General features: G+C 41.5%; 1 protein-coding gene across 1 annotated transcript; it reads right to left on the bottom strand.

Moving 5' to 3' along the window:
* Positions 1-60: 60 nt before the first annotated feature.
* Positions 61-27,059, bottom strand: atp10d (ATPase phospholipid transporting 10D). The gene is given in 22 exon segments (XM_018662212.2): positions 61-2,391; positions 3,540-3,727; positions 3,895-3,999; positions 4,125-4,205; positions 5,096-5,296; positions 6,984-7,109; positions 7,888-7,964; positions 8,551-8,959; positions 10,231-10,415; positions 11,262-11,388; positions 11,634-11,740; positions 11,872-12,454; positions 13,052-13,243; positions 14,198-14,415; positions 17,512-17,764; positions 19,045-19,157; positions 19,373-19,504; positions 22,423-22,529; positions 23,066-23,154; positions 23,292-23,456; positions 23,458-23,497; positions 26,361-27,059. Coding segments are annotated over 22 exon segments (4,074 nt in total). The 5' UTR covers positions 26,753-27,059; the 3' UTR covers positions 61-2,207.
* Between the last annotated feature and the right edge of the window lie 380 nt (positions 27,060-27,439).

The following is a 27,439-nucleotide window of genomic DNA, read 5'->3' as shown; positions in this document are numbered from 1 at the left end:
TGAGGAAGATGACTTCATTACAGACTTAAAGTAATATCAGGATACTGTGCATGCACAACACAGGGTCTGGACAACAGTCCATTTTTAATTATTGCAATGTGTCATACAAATATCAAACAATGAAACAAGTGGATCATTACACAATATAACAATCCTCATCAGTGACAAACGATCAAGACTTTGGTGGAAAGGTCAAAACCTGAAGGTAGTGTATCAGAGCTGAGGCTGAGAGAAGATCATCATGTTCTCAGCTGGTTCACAGAGGAAGTAAGGTCACTTCATTTTAAAGTTGCTGCAGAATACATTCACACTCCTAAAACAGATGGTCTGAACTAATCTCAACATGTTATTATGGCTTTCATTTCAAAATGAAAGATTATGGCATTTAATTCAAATTCTGAAATAAACCTGCCACATCTCACACACATCTTCTGTTATTAACAGAATTAAAAACATGATGGTAAGGAACTGACATGTTCATTTTACCACATTTATGAAAAATAACAGATGTGTACCTTCATGTGAAGTTATGAAATATGATTACACTTTAGAAAACCTGATTTTTTTTCTGTGGAAACTGCAGTTGGTGCTCTGAAGATGTCTGAATTCATGTTTGTTCTGTGTACATGATCAACAGTGCAGACTTTTCAAATCAATCTGTGCTTCAACAGCATTAATATTGATAATGTAACCTAATGCTGACTGTGATTGACTGGACAACTCACAATCAAAGAGTTTCAAGCATCTGTTTGACTTTGAATTGATTTTCTGTCTTGACTACAATGAGAGGAAACCAATGACATCAACAACAGCTCCATCAGTGGAAAAAAGTTTGATGTATCTGAAACCGAGTCTGTAAACATGTATTATTCACAGCGTCACTGACACCATCCTTCAGCAATTCATCACTGGTTATTTAGGGCATCTGTTACAACCATGTCAGTTTTGAACAGCAGTTAACTGCAGTGCAGATGAGAATAGAGCAAACTTTTGAATAAAGCCTGGTCTCTGTTAATCCATGATGTGCAGCTCAGCCTGAGAGTGATCAGCCAGTCTAATGCACCAGTCTAACAGGATGAACAGTTTAGCTTCAGTCTTTGTTCTGACATGAGTATCGTCATGTCCTGTACAGATGTGGGCTCAGTATGGAGACTGTTCAATACAGCAACACAAGATCAGTGAACTAATAAACAGACTGGTTCAGAATCAGGTCAGTATGATGCAGTGATCGGCCCTGACCACTGTGGTAACTGAGCACGTTAACACCAGGATCACACACAGCAGCGGTACTGGCACCACTACACACTAACTCTAAATAATAATCACACTATTACTTCCTTATCCTGCCTTCTTCATATGGAGGCTGATTTCCTTGTTCATACCAGAAAACCTGTTTTGTGCCATCTAGAAATCTCTTTAGCTGCATAAAGGCTTTCAGTTCAGTGAAGCACCATTTTAATGCACAACAGAAAGTAACCTCTGTCTCTGTTCAAGTATTAACTGCTGTGTCTCCATGATAAGGCCACAGGGTATGATTGAAAGCCAAGTCTTACACAATAAATCAAATCTGGTTTAGTCACTTTTAGCTTCGGTGTGAATGTAGCCCTGATCATGTCAATCAGACGTCCTGTTACATCAAGCCTGGTGGCTCACACTGTTAACTGCAGTGTAAACTAAAGGAGAAGTTGGTCTCATTCGTTTATTAGAAGATAAGAAGCTGATTGTTTCCTGATGTTCAAATTAAACACACAGTGTCTCTAAAAATATCACAGAAATGTCTAAATGTTCCATGTGATGGTCATGTTTCAAAGCTCCTGTTCATAAATGCTTGGTATTTGGATATTTCAACAGACTCAGATTAATTTCAGTAAGTAGAATATGTTCAGTCAAAACACAGTTCTCTCAGTGGTTCTCAGCAAGAGTTCATTGGCTGTTGATATGCAGCAAAGACAGCAGCCTGTCAGCAGAGCCCGTAAAGAGTGGAATAACAGAAAGTCCACATCTGTACAAAGCCTTTCATTGCACCAAAGGAATTTTTTCTGTCAGTGACATGCACTTGAATGCAGCAAGTCAACATCACAGTCTCTTCTGAAGTTTCAGGTCTTTGCCTGGTCAGATCATCCACTGGTCTGAGTCTGCTCTGCCCCGCTGACAGGAAGACGCTGCTCTGGGCTGTGTGTGAGTGTAGAGGGAGGTCAGGACACCACTTAGGCTGTGCTGGGGTCCGGGCTGGGGTTGTCGGCACACACTGGCAGCCTGTTGACTCTGGCGTGGCTCAGGTTCCAGTGCTGCATTCTCCTTTGGTACTCCTCTGTATCCATTTTGACCGTCTGAGCCAGTTTCAGAGAATCAGAGTGGTATAAGGTGTTGTGCAGAGCTCGAAATAACAGCCTGCAGAGAACAGTGTGCCAGAGGCAAAGATATGAGTCTGAGTAATTTCATGTTATTCATAAACATATTACACTTATGCATAATATACAGTATATTGCTATATGTATTCATATTCAGTGGCTTCAGAAAGTACTCACACCCCTTCACTTTCTGTGCACTTTGTCATGTTGTATATTCAATTTAAAAAATATTTCCCTGGGCAGGTTGTTTCCAAGCTTCAGGGCCCTACGAAGTTCTGTCCCCCTTAGTTTTCAACCTTGTGTCTGGAACAGTCAGAAGACCTCTGTCCAAGGATCACAAGCTACACAAAGGTTCATATGGGATTAAAAGATCTAAAATATAATCAGGAGCCAGACCACAAAGAGCCTTACAGTGATCAACCAGATCTTAAAATAAAAAAACAGGAAGTCAGTGTAAAAGAGGGGTGATGTGATTGCCTCTGAGAGGGGCTCTGGCAGTACTGTAATTCTGGTGAAAATCAGATTGGAAATTTTCAAAGATACTGTTGTTTTCCACAGCTGCAAGAAGCTACCATGAAAGGAAGATTAGAAAGCCCAGGAGTTTTTAAGATTGGCTGGACATGCGGTTTTATAGGAAAGCCAACACGCTGTTCATTATAGACAGCAAGTGGTCAGTTCAAAACTCAAAAATAAAAAAGTCTGGTTGGAATTACATTAAGAGGGCTGGAGGATACTGTGGTATAGGACATGATCTCACTGTGTTCAGGCAGAGTGACAGAGGAAAACTACTCAAAGTATCACAGAGTGGATAATCAACATCTGCAGAGGCAGGATGAACAGTGATGCTAAGTCTTGACTCCACCTTCCCAGCAAAGACAGGAAGGTGGAGTCAGTTAATTCTCTCTTCTGTTGAGAGAATTAACCTTTCACTGACTGAGAATAAAAACCTTTAAATTCTACACAGTGGTCTGTAACAATATTGGTAACAATCACTCTTAAGCCAGTCTTAAACCAGTATAGCATATACTGGTTTAGAGGCACTGGAACTAGTATTTTGATGTACATTGAAATCTCCACTAGAGTAAAATGAATATCAAAGGGAAAGCCGCAAACCTTGAGATGCATATGGTTCTTTGGTGTGTGTGTTTGTGTGTTTACAGTAGTGTGTTTGAGGGTATGTGAGTGTACCTGGGTAACAGAGCTGTTACAGTGGTGACAGCACATATGATGTAGAAGAGAGGCTGGGACATGTGGAGTGCTTCCACACCAACAGGGTTGGTGGGGGGGCTGCAGGTCACACAGGACACACTGAAGAGCAGCACAAAGCCAAAGTAGGATGCACCACTGAGCACCAAAACCAGAGCATGAATCCACGTCTGCAAAACAACACAGTGGATCAGCTATCTGCACACTCCACACTGCACTCTGTGGTATCTTACAGTAACAACAAATCATCCTGGTCACACTATCAGTATTCCAATGGCAAAATAATAAAGGCAAAACATAGAAAAAGAAGTGGTTTCAGTGCAGCAGTGTGTCTGACCAGAACATGACTCTCCAGGACTTGGTGCAGCAGGATGATGAGGAGAGCTGAGGCGTTGATGGGAGAGCCAAACGACAGCTCCCCAATATCTGATCCTGCCAGAGCCTGAGACAAACATCACAATAAACTCACAGTCAGACGGGAGCAGTAGTATATGAGCTGTGTATGTTAGTGTGTCATATTCAATCATGATCAGCTGTAAAGCTGTCAGCTGGACACAGTGTACTTACAAAGTAAGGTACAAAGAAGCAGATAAGGCTTTGGTAAAATGCATCCAGGACTGTGATCCAGAACATGCAGGGAACATAGACCTGCAGAGAACCAGGATCCACCTGTTAGTATCTCTACAGACAGGTCAACAGACAGGTCTACAGACAGGTCAACAGACAGGTCTACAGGCAGGTCTACAGGTTCTGTTTGAGGTTTCTGTCTCTTTAAAGGAGATTTTTCCTCTTCCTTGCCTAATGCTGCTCATGGTGGGAACTGTTATAAAGAAACAGTTCAGGCCTGCTGTGTATGAAAAGTGACCCATTATGATTTGGATCTAAAAATACAACTGACCTGACCCTTTTGTCCTGCTTGCTATTTACTTGATCAAGATTTGGTCGGGTCACAACATTACAACCCCAGTGAACATTCCTCCAAATCCTCCATCCTCCACTTAATAGTCAGGAATAAGGGTAAATAATACATTAGTTAGTATCCTATTTTACCATACAGTACTACATGTCCAGACATAACCTACAGTATGAGCTACAGTCATTCTCTATCTTAAAAGACACTGTGTTTTTTCCACATTAACAAATGCACTACATGTGGTCATGTTGACTCCTGTATGGAGGAGAATGACTCTTTAGCATGATCAGTCATATATGGAATTACTTGGGCAGAAAAATAATTAGAGAAGTATTAGAGAATATACAGTAGACTAAAAAAGCTAAACAAAAGATGTCAATTTGAACTGTTATTCATCTTAATTATGATTTTTATTTAATGGATGCAAACAGATGATTTTCTTGAACCTTAGTGTTCACAGGTCAGCCATCTAACTGATGTGTGGCTGAAGCAGCATTTTGTCATTGTCTGGGTGTCACAGCAGAACTTTGAAGCCCTGTGGTCCCATTCCACTATAACACATAAGGAACACTTACTTATTGTAGGAATTCCATTGCTTGTATTGTAGGTGTGTTGTGTGTGTCACCTTGGAGGTGTGTGTGGCCTGATAGAGCTCTGGTGAGGCCATCAGAGTGTCTGCAGGCGTGTCCTGGTCCAGAACGCCATAGATAAGAGGAGGAACGGAGGTGAAGAGCAGGTTGAAGAGGATGAGTACCCAGGAGTTGGTCATGACGCTCCCAGAGAATCCACAGAAGAACTGATACCAGAACAGCAAATTCACATACATCTGCAGACACAGATACATGAACATCCTGATTGTTCTTTATCTTAACTGTATTTTCAAATGCTTGGATCAGAAAAAATCGACTTCTGGTTCTGCCACTGAGATTTAAAAAACCATGAACAAGCAGGCTGTTACAGTGCTGTGAAAAAGTATTTGCCCCCTTACTTTTTTTGCATATTTGTCACACTTAGATCATCAGACAAATTTTAATATCTGACAAAGACAACCTTAGTAAATACAAAAAACAGTTTTTAAATGATGATTTCATTTATATAGGGGAAAAAGCTATCCAAATCAACCTGGCCCTATGTGAAAAAGTAATTGCCCCCCTTGTTAGATCACGAATTAACAGTGATTAACCACATTTCTTGGAAAGCTGAGTTCAATTTCACTGGCCACACCCAGGCCTGATTACTGCCAGACCTGTAGAATCAAGAAATCACTTAAATAAAACCTGTCTGACAACATGAAGTACACATCATGGCCGGATCTAAAGAAATTCAAGAACAGATGAGAAACAAAGTCACTGACATCTATCAGTCTGGAAAGGGTTACTAAACCATTTCTAAGGCTTTCTGACTCCAGCAAACCACAGTGAGAGCCATTGTCCACAAATGGAGAAAACATGGAACAGTGGTGAACCTTCCCAGGAGTGGCCGGCCTACCAAAATTACTCCAAGGGCGCATCAACGACTCATCCAGGAGGTCACAAAACCCCGAACAACATCTAAAGCACTGCAGGCCTCACTTGCCTCAGTTAAGGTCAGTGTTCATGGTTCAACAATAAGAAAGAGACTGGGCAAAAATGGCATCCATGGCAGAGTTCCAAGGCTAAAACCACTACTGACGGAAAGGAACACAAAGGCCCATTTCACATTTGCCAAAAAACATATTGATGATCCCCAAGACTTTGGGGAAAATATTCTGTGGACTGATGAGACAAAAGTGGAACTTTTCGGAAAGTGTGCTTCCCTTTACATCTGGTGTAAAACTAACACAGCATTTCAGAAAAAAACATCATAACAACAGTCAAACATGGTGGTGGTAGTGTGATAGTTTGGGCTGCTTTGCTGCTTCAGGACCTGGACGACTTGCCGTAACTGATGGATTCAAATCATTCAAAACGGTCAACGACTCAGTAATAAGAATGATAGGAGAAGTGGTCTCCATTGATAAAGAGACAGTTCAGCAAATTTTGCATGAAAATTTGAACATGACAAAAGTGTGTGCCAAAGTTGTCCCAAAACTTCTGATTCCTGATCAAAAGGAAAAACAATTTCTGGCTCAAAAACAATCATTGCTTGATCACCCTCTCTGTTCATCTGATCTAGGACTGTGTGACTTTTTCCTTTCTCCTAAGATCAAATCTGTGCTCAAAGGAACACGTTTTCAGTCTGTGTTAGTTAAAAAACAGAACAGGACAGAGGTTCTGAGACAACTGTCCGAAGAAGATCTACTGCACTGCTTTGATCAGTGGAAGACCCGAATGCAGCGGTGTGTTGATGCAGAAGGGAAATATGTTGAAGGAGAAAGACACTGAAAATGTTTATGTTCAATAAAATTGTATTACAGCATTTGTCTCGTTATTTAAAAGCCATACCTCGTATGCTGGTAAAGTCCATGATGCATTTTCCACCACAATATTATCAACAACTCACGGAAGTTTGAAGAGTTTTGAAATGACACTCACCACGTTCTTGTAGATGAAGTAGAGGATCATGTTTGCCAGACGAAAGTAACACCAGTGACCATGAACCAGCAGCAGCTTCCTGAGGTGTTTAAACCTGGAGATGGCAAAGTCACTGGACATCACAGCCTGGGAGACAATACACAGGGCCACAATATGACCACCAGGGCAAATATTTAGAAACACAGAGCGTAGCTATGACTGCTTCACACACAGTCTGATGAGGTATTTACCGATTTACGTTACCTGCTGTCATGTCTCATACTGACAGCAGGTATTTGGACAGTTCCACATGTTTTATTCTTCAGGCTCTGAGCTTCAGCTCATTCAACATGAATTAAAAGAATGGATATGACATTATAGTGCCATATAAGTAACTGTGTGGGAGATCCAGCCACTCAGCCACATCAGACAGCCTCATTATTAGCTTCTTCACCTGCCTGGTCATCTCTTTAGTGACTGACAACTCCACCTCCATCTGAACGGCAGCTGTCAGTGAGCTCTGAGTCACGTCTGATCTCTGTCCATCAGCTAAATACAAACACTTAGTGTCCAATTACATTTGGACACTGTGTTAAAAGGCTGTATGTCACACACTGCTCTGTTAGTACTGATGTACCATAAACCTGCTCAAACTGACGCTGAGATTTGTCTCTTTAATGTAATATCTCTAATTTTATTTTCATAAGAAAAATGTAACTGTCAGAATGCTCAGGGTGTCAACTGTACATAATAATGTACAAATAGATGCTAATATAACTGAAAACCTTTAGCTCTGCTCAGAGAAGAGTGCATACAGAGACAGGGTGTATCACTATGTGGCAAATGTGAACTAACAACATGATATTTAAAGACTTGTGTGTGATTGCAGTGTGTGTTTTGTCCAGGTGAATGCAGAGGTCATTACCTGCATTCCCTCCTGACCAGATATCCCGATGCCCACGTCAGCTGTCTGAATCATGCTCACATCATTGGCTCCATCACCTGAATGACCACAACAACTTTTCATTGTCCTCCATGTTCAGAGGTAGAGGATGTGCAAAGCATTGCCAACAGCTGATTGAAGCTTCAAACCTACAGTACACCTACATCAGTATGTCAATACATTCTGACAATGTCTCCCACAGTATGTTCAACATCTGGGTCCAGGTCAACAACTACAGGTACAGATTTCCGCTAAAGCCAGAAGCAGGTAAAACTGTCACCTCTTAACTCTACCTCATCATTTCACAGAAGGAGCTTGTGATGTAACAGGCACATCGCCATGACATTAGACTAATTTATATCAAAATATACTTTATATTGATATTGAAATTACATATATTATGGTAGAAGATTTTATCCATATGGCCCAACTTGAAAGTCAGTATTCTATTTATTTTGTTTTGCCCAACATTTACTACCAGGTCTAACAGCAGGTCTGCTGCTGTGCTGTGATTCTCAGGTTCAGCCCTGAAGTCTGGTTATGGGTGTGTGTTTTGTTGTGTTAAAGACAAATATACACAGCAGACATCAGCAAGCAGCATGTGGTAAAATGTCCGAGCAGGTTTTCTACAGGCTGAATCCTTACCCACAGCCAGGGTCATGGCGCCGAGCTGGTCCTGGATCAGCCGCACCACCTGGCTCTTCTGCAGTGGGGTGGACCTGCAGCAGATGACTGCCTTGCATTTACGGCTCAGCTCCAGGAAGCTGCTCTTCAGCTCCTCTTGAAGGGCCCAGCTCAGTGTCTGGCCATCTATGACCAGGATGAAGCTGGCCGCGATGCTGGACCCTGAGCCTGAGTCTAAACCCGAGCCTGAGGCTGAGCCTGAACCTAAACCCAAGCCTGAGGCTGAGGCTGAGCCTGAGCCGGAACCTGGGCCTGAGCCGGAGCCTGAGCAGGATTCTCCACCAGTTCCTGCTGCAGTTAACTCTGTCAAGCTGTCTTGACCACGCTGCACTTCCAGTTTGAGCTCCTCAAGAAAAGCTGCACATGCATCCTGGTGGAAAAGAGCTCTATTAAAACTGGCATGCACATTTTCTTCATCACAATAATCATGCAGGCAGTTATTTTGGTTTGTTTTTGTGATTAGATCCTTCAGGCAACTAGTGCACAGGCTGTGATGAAATTTGGGACAGATATACAGTGATTTCAGAAAATATTCAAAGCTCTTCAATCTTGCAATTTATTGTGTTGTTGTAGATTTAATTTGAAATTTTAATTTTAAAATGCCATCAATTTATAATCAATAATAGGCTACTCAATGTCAAAGTGAAAATACATTTTAGACTGAACTGAGGGAAGGATGAGCGCTGCCAAACACAGAGAGGTCCCTGAAGAAAATCTGCTCAAGAGTGAAGGCGACCTGAGGGTTCACCGAACACAAACGCAACAACCAAGACAACACAAGACAAGTCTGTCTGTCCCTGAGTGGAGCAGCCAAAGACCAGACCTAAACCCCTCTGACCATCTGAGGAGAGACCTGAAGACAATAGTTCAGACACTTCCATGCAGTCTGACAGATTTTGAGAGGATCTGTCAGGAACACTTTGATAAACTGCCCAAATCCAGGTGTGAAAAACATGTGATTTTTAGTAAATTTGTAAAAATGTTTCCACTTTGTCATTATGGGTTAGAGTACTGACTGATGGGGAAACCTGACAATTTTATCCATTTGCAATAAAACAGTGAGTTCTAATTGTTTTCCTCCTACAGCACCATCACAATCAATGACACCCAATAATCCATTCTCTAGTGCATGTATGTTTCTCCTCAGCAGGACACTGTATATGTGTTACATGTCTGCTCCTGTGGAGAAACACATCTTTAAATATTCACTGCATATGTATTTTTGTTGTAGTTTCATTTCAAAGATCATCAGATCAGATTTATACGAGCAGTGTTGAGAGGCAGACAGGCTGATACAGTCATTACCATGTGCCACCAGCAGCAGAACAGTTAGTTTGTACCACTGGGAGTTTTATGACAAACAAATGGAAGAAGGCTACAGTAAAGTAGGCTGAACACATCTGACATCTGCTGTGCCTGTCCAAACAAGTTAACCATCCTACAGAGCTAAAACACTGTAAATCAACCGCTAACTGAGAGTTGGGTGTTTGGCTCCTGCAGGAAGAGGGCAGTAGATGACAGCACACCAAATAAACAACAGCCAAAGATCTGGAGAAACAAGCCACAAGCTGAGGGGAAGAGACGTCAAAACAACAGCTTTCAACATCTCAACAACAGTTCTACCATCCCTCAGTCACTGACCTTGCTTCCACAGTTGGCTGTCAGCAGCTGGTCATTGGGACAGAGGAGTTTGCAGGCATAGGCAATGTTAATGGCTGTCTCCTGTTTGTCTCCAGTTAGAACCCAGACTTTGATCCCAGCCTTCTGAAGAGCTTCAATGGTCTCTGGGACCTCCTCCTGTAGTCTGTCTACAATCCCTGTGGTACCTGAACACACACACAAAGACAAAACATGTGAAGTACTACAGCGCCCAGCTTTGGCACACGGTTGGTACAACATTTTCTCTGAACCTGGCCTCCACAGAGCAGACATGTAGCTTATATTTTTTCAGTATAACATATTTTAAATAATTGCAACAAATAGAATGGGCAAATATTGGGGTTTGATGGATCCCTTCCATCTGTGAGTTTCAGCTCCTTCCATAGATCCATGGTTCCCAACCTGGGGTCCGAGATTACAGGGGATGCGCGGAGCTTTGTCTGCTCTGAGGTTGTGAGGCTAACAAAATTGTATTTGTGCATATCAAATTTTTAAAATCCCAATAACACATGCAATTGGATAATCAATATTCTGTACAAACCATATTAAAACATATTTTTGTCCACTTCACAACTGTCTGATGCTTCCTTCTAATCCATTCTTGAATCCTTTCAGATGTATGTTATTATCCTACCGGAGGAGCCGCGACCTGCAGGTGAATCAGAGCTCTCTGACACTGTCACTGTCTTTCTTTCTCTTGTCCACATCCAGTGTGGTGAACACAATAATACTAAACAGCACATGGAGTGCTTTTCTCCATTTAAAAAGGCTGAATGACTTATTATAAAATCAAAGACACCTGTGATGCTGACAATAGTCTTTAAATATATGACATATTTGTTCAGGCTATTTCAGATGATGTAGAAGTTTGTAGAATAAGCAAAAATTCAGTTTTTTTCAGATCTCTCCAGGGCAAATGGAGCATTGTTTGAATGCAGTGTAAAGGTACTAACATTTGTGGCCATGTCTGTATTGGTGGTCAGTGTGTCAGATGCAGTGAGTGGTTTTCTTACCCAGCAGGGTGAGGTTGGTCTCCAGTCTCTGAGCTGACTCCAGCAGCAGCTCCTCTCTGTTCTCTATGCTGCTCTCTGCCAGCAGCTGTCTCTTCAGCCACACTTCATACTCCTCCTCCTCCAGAACCTGCTCCACACACAACACACAGTCATTCAGTAACACATCTGCTCACAAGCATGGGTGGATTCATTCCTGAGCAGACTCCAGTCACCTTGAGTATGTGAGTGAGCAGTGCTGGTCCAGCTTCCTCAACATTGCTGGGATGGTTACTTTTTTCACTTTCATTTCACTATGTACTGTTCACTTTGCACAATGTACTGTTCCATCCGTCCCACAAAACTTGAACTTTGAGGTGTTTTTGAGGAGCTTACCTTCTTAGCGATGCAGAGTGTGCGGAGGCCTTCTCTGGCATAGCTGTCTAAATGTTTCTGGGTTTGTTCTCTGATGTGACTGTAGATCTCCTGAGCTTGCTCTGCACCTGGACATATCAGAAACGCAGAGAGTGACCGTGACACAAACACAAATGCTGCTGATAATATTATGATTTGTCTGAAGATCAGTCAGGAGACACAATTCTTCAGTCAGAGCTGTACTCCCTCTGTTTCTGACCTTTAGGAGTCTCAGAGAGGTCCATGATGACAGAGTCAGCTCCCTTGGTGTAAACGACCACTTGTCCTGTGAGCGGGTGGCGGACCACCACTGACATCCTCTTTCTGTTGGAGTCAAAAGGCAGAATGTGGAGCAGCTGAACAGCCAGAGAGCCAATTCCTGGCAGATCCACCAGCAGGGCATCTGCAGAGCGTCCCCTCAGGGTGCAGTGGTACGCCCGGGCCGCGTGGACCAGAGCCGCCTCGTCTGGACTCTCTGCCTCATACAGCAGTTCATCATCCGTGTCACTGTGAGAGTCCTCTTCCACATCCTGTTGGGGCCTGTTTGTCTCTGAATCCTTGAGATCATGGTTGGAGGTTTCCAGGTTGCTCTGTAGGCCTTGTTCTGACCCATCTGTGGTGCAGTTAGGGGGCGCTGAAAAGGTCAAAGATGCAGCCTTTCCCCGACTGAACAGCCTGCTGGTGAAGCTGCGAGGGCTGCCTTTGATCTGGGGAGAGGAGAGGGCTGAGAAAGGAGAGAAGCTGAAGCGCTGAAACATCAGCTTGACTTCCTCCAGGGACTTCAAGCTTCGTGTTTCAGGGACCTGCAGAGAACATAGGGTCGGTTTTTATAAAAGAACTCTGAAAAGAACTCAACTGCTCAGTTTGTCATTGTTTTTTAGTCAGGTACAGGTAAAGACGGGGATGGTTCTGGGATTCTGCAGAATGCTGGTGTCTTGATGTCATGGGCCTAACTCAGCAAAGCACCTGTTACTGATAGGGTGTCCACCTGATGACCCTGCAGAGCTGCCTACACAATTTTACTTTGTTTTACATTTTCATCAAACCACATTGATTGTAAATTAATTGGCCCAATTTAAAAAAAAAAAAAAACCCTAAGTGGGTGACCTCCTGATCAGCAGTTAACCTCCTGATAATCAGGTAACTGTGACACCACATCATGTTGGACTAGAAAATTTACAGACTCAGAACAGTTAAGCAAACTTTTTACATTTTCATAAGCTACATGTGAATCTTCAGTTTGAACAGGCACATACTATACCATCAGCCTTTACAGTCAGTAAACCATCCAGTGAATCAAGTCAAACTATTTAAACAGATGAACCAGCTGATCTTGCTCTCAGATGTGAAAATATTATTTTACAGACACAAGACGTGCTTCCAAGACGTCAGGTACTCACCACATGTCGAGGCTGACTGGGCGAGGAGACCACCACACTGTTACAGATGGCCAGAGCCAGGAAGAAGTCAGTGATGTAGGTGAGCTCCAGGCTGGACGGAGTCCCAGAGGAGGCCTCATTCAGAGGCAGCACAGGAGAGCAAAACCAGTTTAATTTCCTCACCAGTTCAGGGTCTGGCACCACCTCTTTCGCCTGAACAGACAGATAAGGAGCAGCAGGAGTTTATCCAACATGGCTAGAGCAATATGAAATACTATTTATTCTTATGGGTGGCACAGCTCACTAAATGTGTACACACACATCAGAGCTGGAGGCAGGGGAAAAATGCGACTTGAGATTATTACAGTGCGTGTAAACTCACTGTTGGATTGTGTAATCTGATTTCTTCCAGCAACCTGCTGTCCTGTGTGTATGTGAATGTATGAAATGTTTCACTTCATACACTGTGTGTGGTACTGTGCTTAAACTCCTCACATCAACAACAACTAAGTGCTAACTAGTCCACTGAGTGCCCCCTTAATCAGATTTAAAGGACCAAACCAGACCAAACACTGACATGTTTGAGCCAATTTACAACAAAACATAACACATAATGCATAATTTTCATGCTCCCAAAAGGTGTTGTCTTTTTTATTAATGCAATTTACAGATGTAAATTACCAGATGTGATGAAGACAACTCAGAACATGCTTCACATGGATCAAGATTGATCAAGATTGATGTTTCTCTTGTTAAGATCAAGAGAAAAATGTGGAAAAACTGCAAATGACCTGCAAATTATACACCAGAGTTAACAATGGTCAAACTACAAAATATTTGTGCTGTAAAACATATTCTTAAATCAGTTTCATGTCTTCTTTGTCTTATTTATCTTTTAATGTATCACCAAAAACCAGACATTCCAGGTAATCACCGTCAATCTTTCATCTGAAAATCAGCTTGCAGAACAAATTCAGCTGCGTGAGCTGCAGCAGATTCTCAGGTCTGGATGTACAGTTCAGACTGCAAGTATCTGGACAGATCCAAATAAGTATGGTCTGGACTGTAGAAAGAAAGAAAAAGACGGAGGGACAGACGGGCCGATAGATAGATAGTCGTTCGATAGATAGATAGATAGATTGACAGATGTATGAAAGTGTGTCTGACCATGCGGCTGCAGAAGGTACTGGTCCTGGGCTCGATGTGACTGGATAGGTGGTCCTCCTCATCTTCAGACTCAGCAGTGAGTGTGTGCAGAGACACTGAACTGCGGTTGCAGCTGAGTGAGCGACAGCTCAGAGATTTACCACTGCAGCCAGACTTCAGAGTCACAGAGCGACCAGCTGCCTCGGTCTTCTCCGCCTCATACACCTCCAGCCTCCGAGCTGGCGCACACAGCAACACAAACACTGAGCATTTACAACACATACAGGACACAGCTGTGGGGTCTGGAGCATGCCACTAGGTTTGTTTCAGTGATGGATTATAATGGAACAAATAGATTAGATTCATATTACATTCAACTGTGTTGTCATTGTACACATTAAGAGCCAGTATAACACAATTTGATGCTAGTTTACCATATAATTAGAATTAGAAAATAATAACTGAGTAATTATATTACGATGAAAGATTTTAATGGAGAGGAAAAGTTGACTATGAACTTAGAGTCCTTAAATCTAAGCTCACTACATCTGCTGTACTGTGCATCTCTGATAGATGATGAACATGTTATTTATCAGAACCAATAATATTTGCACAGTTAGTGCTGTTGTGCCATTGTCATACTGCAGCTGTCTATGATATACTATTTCCACTTTAGTCTTTCACTTAATGTGTACAGACCTTGGTCATCAATTCTATCATTTATGATCATGTACTCACCAAAGTAATGGAAACTGCAACACTGGCACAGGGGTAAAACAGGAGGAGACAGTTTGGGTAATAATTTTACTGTTCACCATTCGTTTCTCTTTCAAATAAGTTTGACTAACCTGGAGGATCATTACGACTCCTGTTTCTGGACCAATTTCTAATGATTTTGTCATGTTCCAAGATCTCCGCTTTAACTTAGTGAACTATAATCCCCTAATCCCCTTAACGTCCACATGAAAATATATGCCAAACTGCTTTGCACACATTCACAACTTCAGGTTTAAATTCCAGCCTAAATATTTGGTCTGATATAACAAAGACAGATTATGTTCACTGATCGAACTGCTGCAAAGAAAATTGCACGTGTTCCTACAACATCCAGGAGACAGCACCAGGAGGCAGCACACTGCCCCGGTCGGTAAGACCCATAAGCACAAACACACACACATGCTTAGCTCTCTTTGCAGATGCCATGGGCAATCACAAGCCATTTTTGTGGATAAGAAATTAAGAGGGTTCTGGTCCAAAGGCCCAGAAAGGGCCTTAAAGGCCTTTAACTAGTGCAAGTAACATAATGCCCTTTCCACTTCAGGCACCTCTTTCCAAGGCTGTGAACCACACTACTCAATGACACTAATACATATGAAACATTGCACATACAAGAAAAGGCCATATGTTTACTTATGTAACAGCTACAGAGGGGGGAAACCTTTAATCATGAATTATATTAGTGATTGTATCCTGGAGTAACCACACATACATGTTTGGGCTCCCCAAGATTCACCAAAAAAAGTCTCCCTCACACTCATTATCCGCAGCATCAACTCAGTTGGACCCAGATGAAACCACTGTGTCCTATGATGTGATTTTGTTGTTTACATATATTCCAACTATGGAGGTAGTGGAAACACCCTTCATGTTATCAACCTCAGCCCAGATGAGATAGGAGAGATCAGAAGGAAGAACATCAACACCATGGACGGTGAAGAAAAGAAGAAAAAATGCAATAGACAACAATGTCATCCCATATATAGTATGTCTGAATTATATGTGGAATCCAGGAGAATCTCCAACAACCTCTGCATCCCTGTGTTTTTCAGACTATATGGCCAGCTCAGATTACATAGCTACAGGCCAGGAGTATCAATGTTGTTGACCATACTCAAGGCACATTGATAAGACTGGTTGGTGAATCTGGCAGTCATCAGGTTTGATTTGGTGCCTTGACCGTTCCACTGGAGGGAACAGAAGGGAAAACGCACTAGGTGAACCCTCTAACTTTGGTATGAGAAATGTAGGTGGAGTCAGGCACCGTCAGATTTCTGGGCTCTGCAGCCAATCCTGAGTGGTGGGACTCAATATCTGGGAAGCAAGGCTACGCAAGACCATGGCAAGATGCTTGAGCCAAGGAATAACTGCCATGTAGCACTACCAGAGAGATGGACGTCTGTGCAGGTGGTACTGTCTTCAGTCAGCTGCCATGATCTCTAGAGCTCACGGAGGTGTGGTGGAGAGTGGGGGTGCTGACTTCTTTAGGTATACATCTGGCAGGCTGCTTTCAGTATCCAGCTCCTCCACCAGGAGGAGGAGAGCTCCAAGCAACCCAAAATTTGATAGCCTCTGTGTAAAAACTCTTGCTCTGGGACGACCAAATAATGTTTGATACACATTCTCATTTTCAGTGACATATCCTGTGAAATGCTGCTCTGTAGAGCTTGGCTTTCAGAAAAGAGAGCAGCTTTGCAACACTGGCAGGCTGAAGGGGGCAATACACAGTGGAGTACAGTAAAGAAAGGATCAGCATTTGATTGGGTTTTTTAAAGCCAATATTTGTTACAGTCCTGCCCTTCTTGACCTGGTTCTTGCCCTGGATTTGTCTCTGTCCCGTCTTCCCCTCCCCACTCTGTGTGTAGGTGTGTGTGCTCTTTCCACAGGAGTGTGCCATGGCACCAGCACAGCTGCAATCTATTAACTCATCCTGGCCCGTTCATCTACCCTGGTCTGCTCACCACTCAACGCCAGTTTGTTCCGTCAGCCCTCGTGGTAATGTCTGGCCTCTTAGTTAGAACTTGTGTGGTTGTTTCCAAATTTTTTTAGTCTGTGCTCTAGTGAGCTAGTTAAGTGACCCTGTCTCTCTTTTGCCTAGTCTCCATGTCCGTGCCCCTGTACACTTCTGTGGATCCCCAGTCGTGTCTGCAAGCCTCTAGGCTACCCCTGAACTCTCCCCCCTCTGCCCTTTTCCCCCTATACACCTGCTGTGTTATTGCTGAGTGCAATAAACATCTTTTTGTCTCTGCTATTCCTGGTGTTCTGTTGTTTGACTCAGCATCAGGTTTCAGTACACTCAAACCCCTAACAATATTGATCCACTGAAATATGCCTGGACTGGCTGACATCTCTAGCCTGCACACACTGAACCATCAAAGCCCAGTGCAGCCCTTCTTTCTTGCTTCCCTACATAATACCTGTCAGAACACATCAATTTATTTTTTTGTTTGTTTATTAAAATAAACTCTCAGGTGGTTACGTCACTACTCTGAAAATATGTCTCCAACAGATATAAATGAAAGTTTAAGCATTCTGACAGTCATAAAATCAGTTCTTACCATTTTCCTCATGAGGATATTCAACCCCAAAAATACTGCAGCGGCAAAACACCATCTTGTTTTCTGTCAGAGTTCCTGTCTTATCAGAGAACAGGTACTGAATCTGACCCAGGTCCTCAGTGATGTTGAGGGCCCGGCACTGGATCCTGGAGTCCAACTGCTCATTGTACAAGGCTAAGTCATTGTGGATGAAGTAGATCTGGCCCAGTTTAACAATCTCAATGGACACATACAGAGAAATGGGAATCAGCACCTGTTGGACAGAAATTGATTACACCTTCTGCATAATGCATTTATTGACATGAGAACTTCTAAAACTGTAAACCAACCAACTACAGGTGCAGTAAAGGTTTCATGGAAACACATGTAAATAAATCAAACTAAAGTTTTATGTAACCCAGAGATAAAAAAAAAATAAAACATTGGACCAAGTAAAGCTCTTGATATCCTCATGTCTTTTCATAACCAAGTCAACAATGTGAGAACAAGACAATGCAATGTCATATCATGTGCAACATGCTATATTGGACAATCATGTGCAAGCACACATTTCTTGTAAATTACTCTATGATGGAAAATTTCTTCTGTTTATCTAAATCACTGTGACAGAGGATAAAATTATTTGTTGCAGTGATAATTTTCAAGAACTTAATAGTATTATAAACTGCTGTGCTGTTCTCTGGTGTCTGATGAACCTTCAAACTCATCAGTTCGTTAACCAAACTGGAGATACATGTATTTCATTATTTCAGCAGCATCTGAAGCCGCATGCCCAAGGGTAGGGAAGGGTAAATACTCTTCTCATTTATGATGATATGATGAGTAAGTAAATAATAAAGTAAAGAAAGTACCAGTAAAGCAAGTCTTTACTATATTTACTGAAATGTAAAATCAAGATTTTGACCCTTGAGCTTGATTAAGTCAGGGAGGTTATTAACATGGTTTGACAGTAACAGCTGAGTAAAAGTTACTGTTTTGTTTCTCTTTTATTGTGAAGGTTGTGGAGTTGTTGTAAGCCCATTGTTGCTGTCAGTTACATAAAAACATTTTACAGATTTAACTAAAGTTGGATTTAGAGTTGGATGTTCTGTCACAAGCCGTAATATTCACACATTCAAAATTCTAATAAACACCTAAATTCTACATTTATATAAGCCATTAAAATACATGATTCACATTAAATGTTTATTTATTTTTAAATATCTTTGGATATCCTGAAATAGACCACAAGTGCAGTTGCCTCCACTAACCAGTCAAGTTGCAGTTAATTAGAATGTGAATTCTTAACTTATAGCCAAAAAGGTGTTTTGTGAGGTTAGAGAGGTGAGTGAAATTTGGAGGAATACCCTCATGATGGACATATGTATGTATGAATGTACACACAGATGGACAACCTGACAACATAATGCCTCAAGCCACAGCTGTCACCAGAGTAAAGACAAAAAAAGTGTAATAAATCTATAATTACAGCCAATGAGACTAAGAGTGCAAACATTTAAAAAATGCTCTGGACTGATATGGTTAACATTTTACCTGCAGCACAATGATCATAGTCCAGAAGACATAGAATCCAGCCAGGGCAGGAGCTGTCTCTCCATCAGCCACAAACACAGGGTCTTTTAGGTTCTTCAGCCAGAGGCCATGACCTGAAACACACCAAGACACCAGAGCAGCTTATCACTCAGAGCAATGAAGATTCAGGCCAGACATGGTTGAATGGCTGGATGCACTACTTTTCATGTAAATACTGATTTACCTACATGTCATTTTACACATCGACTAAACACTGCACTAATACTGCTGCTGTTGACAGCTGTGTTGTGAAGTGAGGGCTGCGATGTCAGTCAGTGTTGGTACACACCTATGGCAGCAGTCATACACATGATGATGAGCAGGACCACACACCACAGGATGTCTGTGTTCAGACGTCTCTCCAGCTGGCTACGCTTATACCTCGGTCCACTGTTGTTCATCATGGCTTTAGTCTCATGACCTGAGTCACACAGTAAGAGAAAAAAACAGCCCATAGCCACAACTATGATCAGTATGTTTTCATTACTTGGAGATCATAAAGATCCACTCTATTTTATAGTTTCATCACAATCATAGTTTTAGTCAACACATTACATCTTCTGTTACAGCTCTGCCTTACAATGATTTCAAATTCAGTTCTATTAAATATTTTAAAGATGCTGTCACACCTAAACACACCTTAAATTCTGGTGCTGGCTTCAAACAAACTCTGGTGCATTTGACCATTTGGTTTAGTTTCAGGTGCAAAAACAAATCAAATTCAGGTTGGTTTCAAACAGTCTGACAAAATATCTCCAGCATTGTGATCACAGGGAATCACCAAAGTCATTAGTATTTATCAGTTGTATTGTTGTGGTGGAAGTCTTTTTGTCAAAGTCTACGAATCAGGAATTGAAAATTCCCATTTATGCTGTTGTTTTGTTGAAATGTATATTTCTTAATTCATTCCTCTGTTGGGTTGTTTGATTTTTTGTTCCAATTCAACTTCTTGTTCCTTTTTTTTTTTGTAAACAGACTGAAATTATCCTGTTAGTGGTGCTTTCCAGAATGTGTATATGAAGTAGAATATCTGTGTCAGTCTCTGGTTGGGTGAATGTGATATTGTTGACTTGTTGACTATTTCTGCCAGTAGTTAAAGTGGTGTGGTCATGAAGTTGTCTGCGGTTTGTAAAGGAATGTTGAAGCCATTAGATCCCAAAAAAGCGATCAACAAAGTAAATTGCTCTTTGTTTTTCATCACCCTGCAGCCCCTAAGTTGTTCATCCACTGCATAAGAACATTAAACACATCATCAGGGGCCAGAATAATCACAAACTGAATCACCTCACTGAGCTTCATACCTCACCAGGGAACCAGACAAGGATGTCAACTCTCTTCATCCCTCTTTGCCATTTTTATCGAACTACTCATAGAAGCAATGAGAAAAAAAACAATAAAATCAAAGGAATTCGGAGCACTAATTCACAACATAAAGTTAGCCTTTATGCAGATGATGTACTACTATAATAAACCCCTATGTGTCACTATAGGAAACTTTCAGCATCATTAATAACTTCTCCAAATCTCACACTAGACTTCGAGCCCTGGTTTTGGATTGGATCTGTGTGGAGTTTACATGCGTGGGTTCTCTCCAGGTACTATGGCTTCCTCCCACCGTCAAAAGACTGTTAGGTTAATTGATAACTCTAAATTGCCTGAAGGTGTGAATGTGAATGTGAGTGGTTATTTGTCTATATATGTTGGCCCTGTGATGGTGTACCCTGCCTTTCACCCAATGACAGCTGGGATAGGCTCCAGCACCCCCGTGACCCTTAACGGATAAGCGGTATAGATAATGGATGGATGGATGTTATCGTTCCCCTCCTCTTCCCCAGTTCCTGCCCTGGTTTTGTTTCTGTCTTGTCTTCCCCTCTCCTTCCATGTGCTCTTTCCACAGGAGTGTGGCATGGCGCTGGTGCAGCTGCAATCAATTAGCTCATCCTTGCCTGTTCATCCACCCTGGTCTGCTCACCACTCATCACCAGTTTGTTCTATCAGTCTGCTTATTCGCTGCCGGTGCCACAGCCCACTCCTGTGGATCTCCAGCCAACTCTGCCAGCTTCTGGATCTTTCCCCTCCCTGGGCTCCTCGCCCCTCTCCTGCTCTGCTACCTGTCCTTCAGCCCCAAACTCTTCCCCCCTGCAAAGTGACACTAAGACAACCGTCTCTGCAGTAAGATGTGTTAATATATCCAAGTTCCAGTAGTTATTAGTCAGCTGCATTCTCAGTTCTGGAATGATGTTGCACTGAGGGGCAAGAAGTTGTGTCATAAACATTCACAGTTTAAAAAATCATGGTGTTTTTTGTTTTAATCTTTATCATGTAAATGTTGAATGCACAGTGTAATGCCTATAGAATAATGACATTATTGGTATTCAGACTGGCTCCCTATAAGCCTCGCTTTCACCATGTAATTCTGTCTACCACCCAGCATGAAAAATGAAAGCTCAATTTATGGCACAAAGGAAGTGCACCACTGTGCGACTAGAACACAAAGAGGACAGAGAACAGGAGAGTGATAGAAAAGAGCTTTGAGACTAGAGAGGGTTCAAACCGACAGTCAGTCTGCATTATTTCTACTAGATCACTAAGTAACAAAACCTGCCCACTTATTAATACAACAGGGTATTTTACTCTGCCTTTATCACAACTCTGAGATCAGGGTTTCCAGTTCAAACTGGGATTCTTAGGGTTGATCTTTGTGCCGTCGTGATGTCTTTTTTTCCACTTTGGAACTGTGTAGAAACTTCCCCTTCATTGAAATTTATGCTCACACTGACTTATAAAAGCTGGGCAGACAATGTAAAAATTTGGCCTCTGACTAATTTTAGAAACAGGCTGAAGTTCTGCCATTTCATTTGTTTTTTGACATGCAATTTGTAGGGCGTCACAACACTGACTAATCAAACAGAGTTGCTCAATTGCACATGACATCAGTGCAAAGATGCAAGTGAATATAAAATGAGGCAAAGAGTATGGCTATACAAGTTGTTCATGAAGGTATGGAGACAAGTGGAAAAGGAAAGTGAATGAGGCAACGTAACAGAAACAACTGGTGTTCCTTGTTCCTGGGTAGTGGGTTCATTACATTAGCTGTTTGTGGTGAACAGACTGCACAGACAGTCTGACAAGGGGACATATTTTGAATTAAGTTAGTCAAACATTCACTTGTGTTTAACGTTAAAGAACCTTAAGAGACACCTGCAGGATTTCTGAAAACCAAACACTATTTTTCAAATATGTGATTGTATTCCTCAAACAGACTCAGACTGCAGTGAGCAGTTAGGCCAAGCTAACTTTTGTTAGTCACATGAGTTGTAAGTGATGCTGTGCTCTCACCAGCATAAACCACAATGCCCACCACAGTCTCAGTGTTGCGGATGGTGCAGCTCCTCAGCAGGAGGTTGTTGTTATGGAGGCCAACACGAACCCCAGTGGAGTGCTCCCTGTGAAACAAACACACACGCACACAAACACACACACACACATACATACACACACACACACACACACACACACACACACACACACACACACACACACACACACACACAGCTCAGACTCAGCTGCACAACATGATCAAGTATCACCCACTGACAAGTTGAGCAGGCTCTTTGTTTTGAGGAAAATAGAGGGTGCAACTTCCAAAATTGTTTTCTGTCCACCAACTTGTGATCATATCATAACTCATAACTTAATTACTGTCTGAATGGAAAAATGGTGACATTATGTATTTTCAAAACATAAAATTCATTGAAAACGTCTTCATCATTTCTGATTTTTTTACAGTGCCTAATCAAGCAGTCATGCCTCTTTCCAATAAAGTTTTTTTTTTAATTGATGCATTCCAATCTATTTTATAGTATGTCAATAAGATGTCTCTATGTAGACTATAGATCGTTATAATAAATCATATTATTATGCAAGAGGTAAATGGGGTGATCAAACTCTAAACTACATAAGGAGGAACCAGTAAACTCACATGTAGCCTCTGAACCTGCTGAGGTCATTGTTGGGGTTCTCACACTCGATACGGCTGTGGAAGCTCTCAGGAGTGAACTCCTGACCCTCCTGGAAAACACACACAACAAATGCTATCAAACCTGAAAATAAATGGACAAACAGATACAAGTGCAATATAAACGTACATAAACTAGAATTAGAGGCAAAGACACATTTTACACGTGTTAGTCCACTTTATACATTACCTGCAGAGGGAGGTCTGGAACCACCTGTCTCTGTTTAAGGTTGGTCTCTCCGTCCAGGTTGGCGGTCTCAATGTAGCAGACCCCACGGGGGTCAGAGGAGTAAAGCAGCAGCATGTCAGCAGGGATGATTTCATTACAGGACAGACGGACAAAGTCTCCCACATCGCACATCCTTCCAGCTCTGGTCAATGTAGGCTCTCTGTTTGCTGTGGGGCAATGTGAGCAACACAAACCAGACAAATGAACACAGCAGTCAAAGCACTATCAACTGAGAAAAGGAGCAGAAACTCAAGGTTATGGTGTAAATTTACACAATGACATGACATAAGTTGTATTATAAGGCATTTCCAGCAATCAAACCTTTTTTTTTAACTTTACTGGACAGAGTACAGATAGATCCTGTCAGTGGTGGAAATAAACATTTTACTAAAGTTAAATACAATTTGTTGGTTGGGTATACATTTTATGCACCTTAAAGCTCCTGTTCCATAAGATTTCAGAGGGAAATGCTGTGGTTTTACTCCACTACATTTATCTGACAACATTTCAAATTATGGTTATTAGCTTGTAAAACACAAATACTGTTCCCCTTGGTTGCACTAAACTACCCAGCTGAATATGTAAAATAATGCTTGTGCACTGTTAACAATCTCATAGGGTGATAATTTATCATCAGAGGGGCCAAATACTCTTACTTTTGATACTTCAAGCACATTTAGACCTATGCCTTTAACTTTGGATGTAAATGGTAAATGGACTGTACTTATATCGCGCTTTTCTAGTCTTTTCAACCACTCAAAGCACTTCACACTACAGATCACATTCACACACATTCATACTATACAATACTATACAATAGTGCTTTCTAGCACAGACACACACATTCGCACACCAATGACAAACATCGGCGGCAACTTGGGGTTCAGTATCTTGCCCAAGGATATGGATAGGATACGGCATGCGGACTGGAGGAGCCAGGAATCGAACCACCGACCTTCTGATTGGTGGGCGACTGCTCTACCTCCTGAGGCACAGCCACCCCGGATATAGGACTTTTAGTTCTAATGGAGGATTTTTACTGGCACTTTTACTTCAGTCAAGGTTTTACTTCATCTACCACAGGTTTCAGGTCTCTGGAAAGACAGGAACCAGGATACTGTGGTTGCATTGTACAGACCATGAACATCTGAGTCAAAACAAAATTCAAGTTAATACTATACTGTATAACCTTTTTATTAGTGTGTTTAATTAATCATTTGGAAACAGTAGTTGCCGTGAAAAACTGTATTGTACTGAATACAGCAACTGAATTTTGTAAAGATGAAAGCTCCTAGTGTTTCACAACAGAGTTTCATTCTTGCATTTGTCTGAAAAGTCCAGAGAAAAAAAATCACTCCTTGGTCAACAGCTATTATTCACACATAGCGTCCATACAGTCAGTGGTTAATTATTACACTCACAGTCCCACACCCCTTCCTGGCAAACTGAAGGCCAGAAGAATTACTGTAACTGTACAGTTATGTACAATGTGAGGTCATCAGGTTATCAATGATAAACTACTTCATTTTAGGAACTCTATTGCAATCCATATATATTAAAGACATAATGTGGTGCAAAAATATTTATAAAGGCTTGGAATAGAAAATAGCAGTAACAAAAATGTTAGCATTATAAACCAGTATGTTAGTAAAACTAGTCTAGGAGCAGGCTCTACTGATCTGAGGTGACCTCAAAAAGAGATTATGTTCCATCTAGGACTACCGGAGAGAGAGGGAGTTTAAACAGATTTAAATGATTGTAATTGTGATGATGATAGTTTTGGATTTTGAATATGAGCTCCAGTTATGTTGGCAACCTTTTCAGTTATTTATTTTTATTTTTTTTCACAAAATTTTAGTCATGTTTTTTTTTTGTTTCAGTTTACAAGGTATAACTATACTAATTATGTAATACAATTTTATTGAACATAAATATTTTCAGTGTCTTTCTTCTTCAACATATTTCCCTTCTGCATCAACACACCGCTGCATTCGGGTCTTCCACTGATCAAAGCAGTGCAGTAGATCTTCTTGGGACAGTTGTCTCAGAACCTCTGTCGTTCTTTTCTCAACTTCTGATACAGACTCAAAACGGCCAGAAACTGCTTTACCGAGAGCGCTGTGTGAGCTGGCATGCAGATGTTTTGGGACAACTTTGGCACACACTTTTGTCATGTTCAAATTTTCATTCAAAATTTGCTGAACTGTCTCTTTATCAATGGAGACCACTTCTCCTATCATTCTTATTACTGAGTCGTTGACCGTTTTGAATGATTTGTTCGATTTGTTGAATGTTTTCAGAAGTTTTTGATTTGCATGGGCACACAGAACGTCCATCGTCTTGGACATCCTCTCTTCCTTCACAACATCTTTTGTGCCATTCAAACACACGTGCATGTGACATGCAGTCTTCCCCATACAATGTACAAAAAGATTTGGCTGCTGTTTTGTTCAATTTCACCAAAAAATTCAAGTCAATGTGTTGCTCAACTTTTAAGCTAGTTATTTTCCTACGCCTTAGCAAAAACATGTGCACTTCAATCAGTAGCTAGCAGTGAACTAAAGACGTCACTTATTGGAAACTTACAGCAGTTGTGTGTGAATACCCAGCCTTTAATTTATAACACTTGGTGTGACTGGTTTTATCTTCATAAGCGCAGTCTCATTATTTAATAGCCATACCTTCTATCCTATTTTATTTCCATTAGAAGTGATCATGTACATGTCTAAATGTCACACAGCCACTGTCATTATTTTTTTTTCACATTATAATGAAACCGTTAGTATAACTGTGACTGAACACATTGAAAGTCATACTTAGCTAAGAAGCTGAAACCACATAATAAAAACATTCAATAAGAAATACTTAATTTTTGTATTGTCAAATGTTTTTTGACAATGCCACCCAGAATGCTGGAACTCAAAGCTTTTTTTTTCATCAGACTAAAAAACTGAAAATCTCTTTCACTGCTTAGGAGAATATGGCCACAAGAATAAGACAGGATGTTGGTTGTTGTCACATCAAACCTACCTGCTGTAAACTTGGCAGAGAAGCCTGTTGATCAAATGATCTGACTTAAACCTGCGGTAGTCTTCCCAGATATCCTTGACAGCCGTCACTGACAGCACTAATATGATAGGAGCCAGAGCGATCTCTGGCTGGAAGGCCTCCACCACAGGAACAAAGTTGAGAGTAGCAAGGAAGATGAAGTAGACATTGGCTAAGCGATGGAGCTGTTCAAACAGATTCTTCGGCAGGAAGGAAAGGAGAGTATACTTTGTGGTACAGATCTTGTTGTTCTTATGCAATCTAAAGAGTTGACTCAGTTCCTCATTCTCTGTAGAAGAAGGTACCACTGTCCTCTTCTTCCACAGCTGCTCCTTGGTAGAGTGAAGATGGGATGAATGCTCTGAGTTATACATGAGTCTACTGCTCCTGGGGTTCAGGTCCACCTGTCAGTTCCTGTCTCCACTTTAGAAACCCTGCCTACCTGCAACTGTTCCCCATTTATAATCGAAATTATATTTATCATCCTCGTTCATGCGGTCTCTTCTTCTAACTGACCTACCTGATGTGGAGTCTTTTCTCCTGTCCCTCCTAAGTAAAGGTGTGGATATTGCAGGTAAAGTGGGAATAGGATAAATGGATAGTTAACTACCAGGTGACGGAAGTCATGAGCACTCCTCTACAGGGCAGTAACACTGTAAACAAACTCAAGGTTCAAGTTTTACGACTGTGTCAGAAGACAGATTGTGTAATTAGATAAAGGAGAAAAGACAGTCAGAGAGCAGCAGCAGGGATTGGGCTGGTATTGATCCATCAACATCATAGCAGTGACAGATCCATATCTGTTAGTGACACTGAACAGCATGGCTTGATGAAATAATATTGCAGTAGATTCAAACATACATTACTGGCATGAGGTGGAGGAGGCAAAGGGATATTCTATCCCCAAGGCTATATGCCTATAAATCAACCCTGACACACACCTGTGTACATAAGGTGAGGACAAACACCATGACATGAAGACCAAGGAACTCACTGTAGACCTCTGTGATAAGATTGTGGTGAGGCACAGATCAGGGCAAGAGTCTATAACCAAAACCCAA

The sequence above is a fragment of the Lates calcarifer genome, linkage group LG19, assembly GCF_001640805.2.
Source record: "Lates calcarifer isolate ASB-BC8 linkage group LG19, TLL_Latcal_v3, whole genome shotgun sequence".
Classification (NCBI taxonomy): Eukaryota; Metazoa; Chordata; class Actinopteri; family Centropomidae; genus Lates; species Lates calcarifer.
Note: the sequence above shows the minus strand (reverse complement) of the source record. Positions and strands in the feature narration are given on the sequence as shown.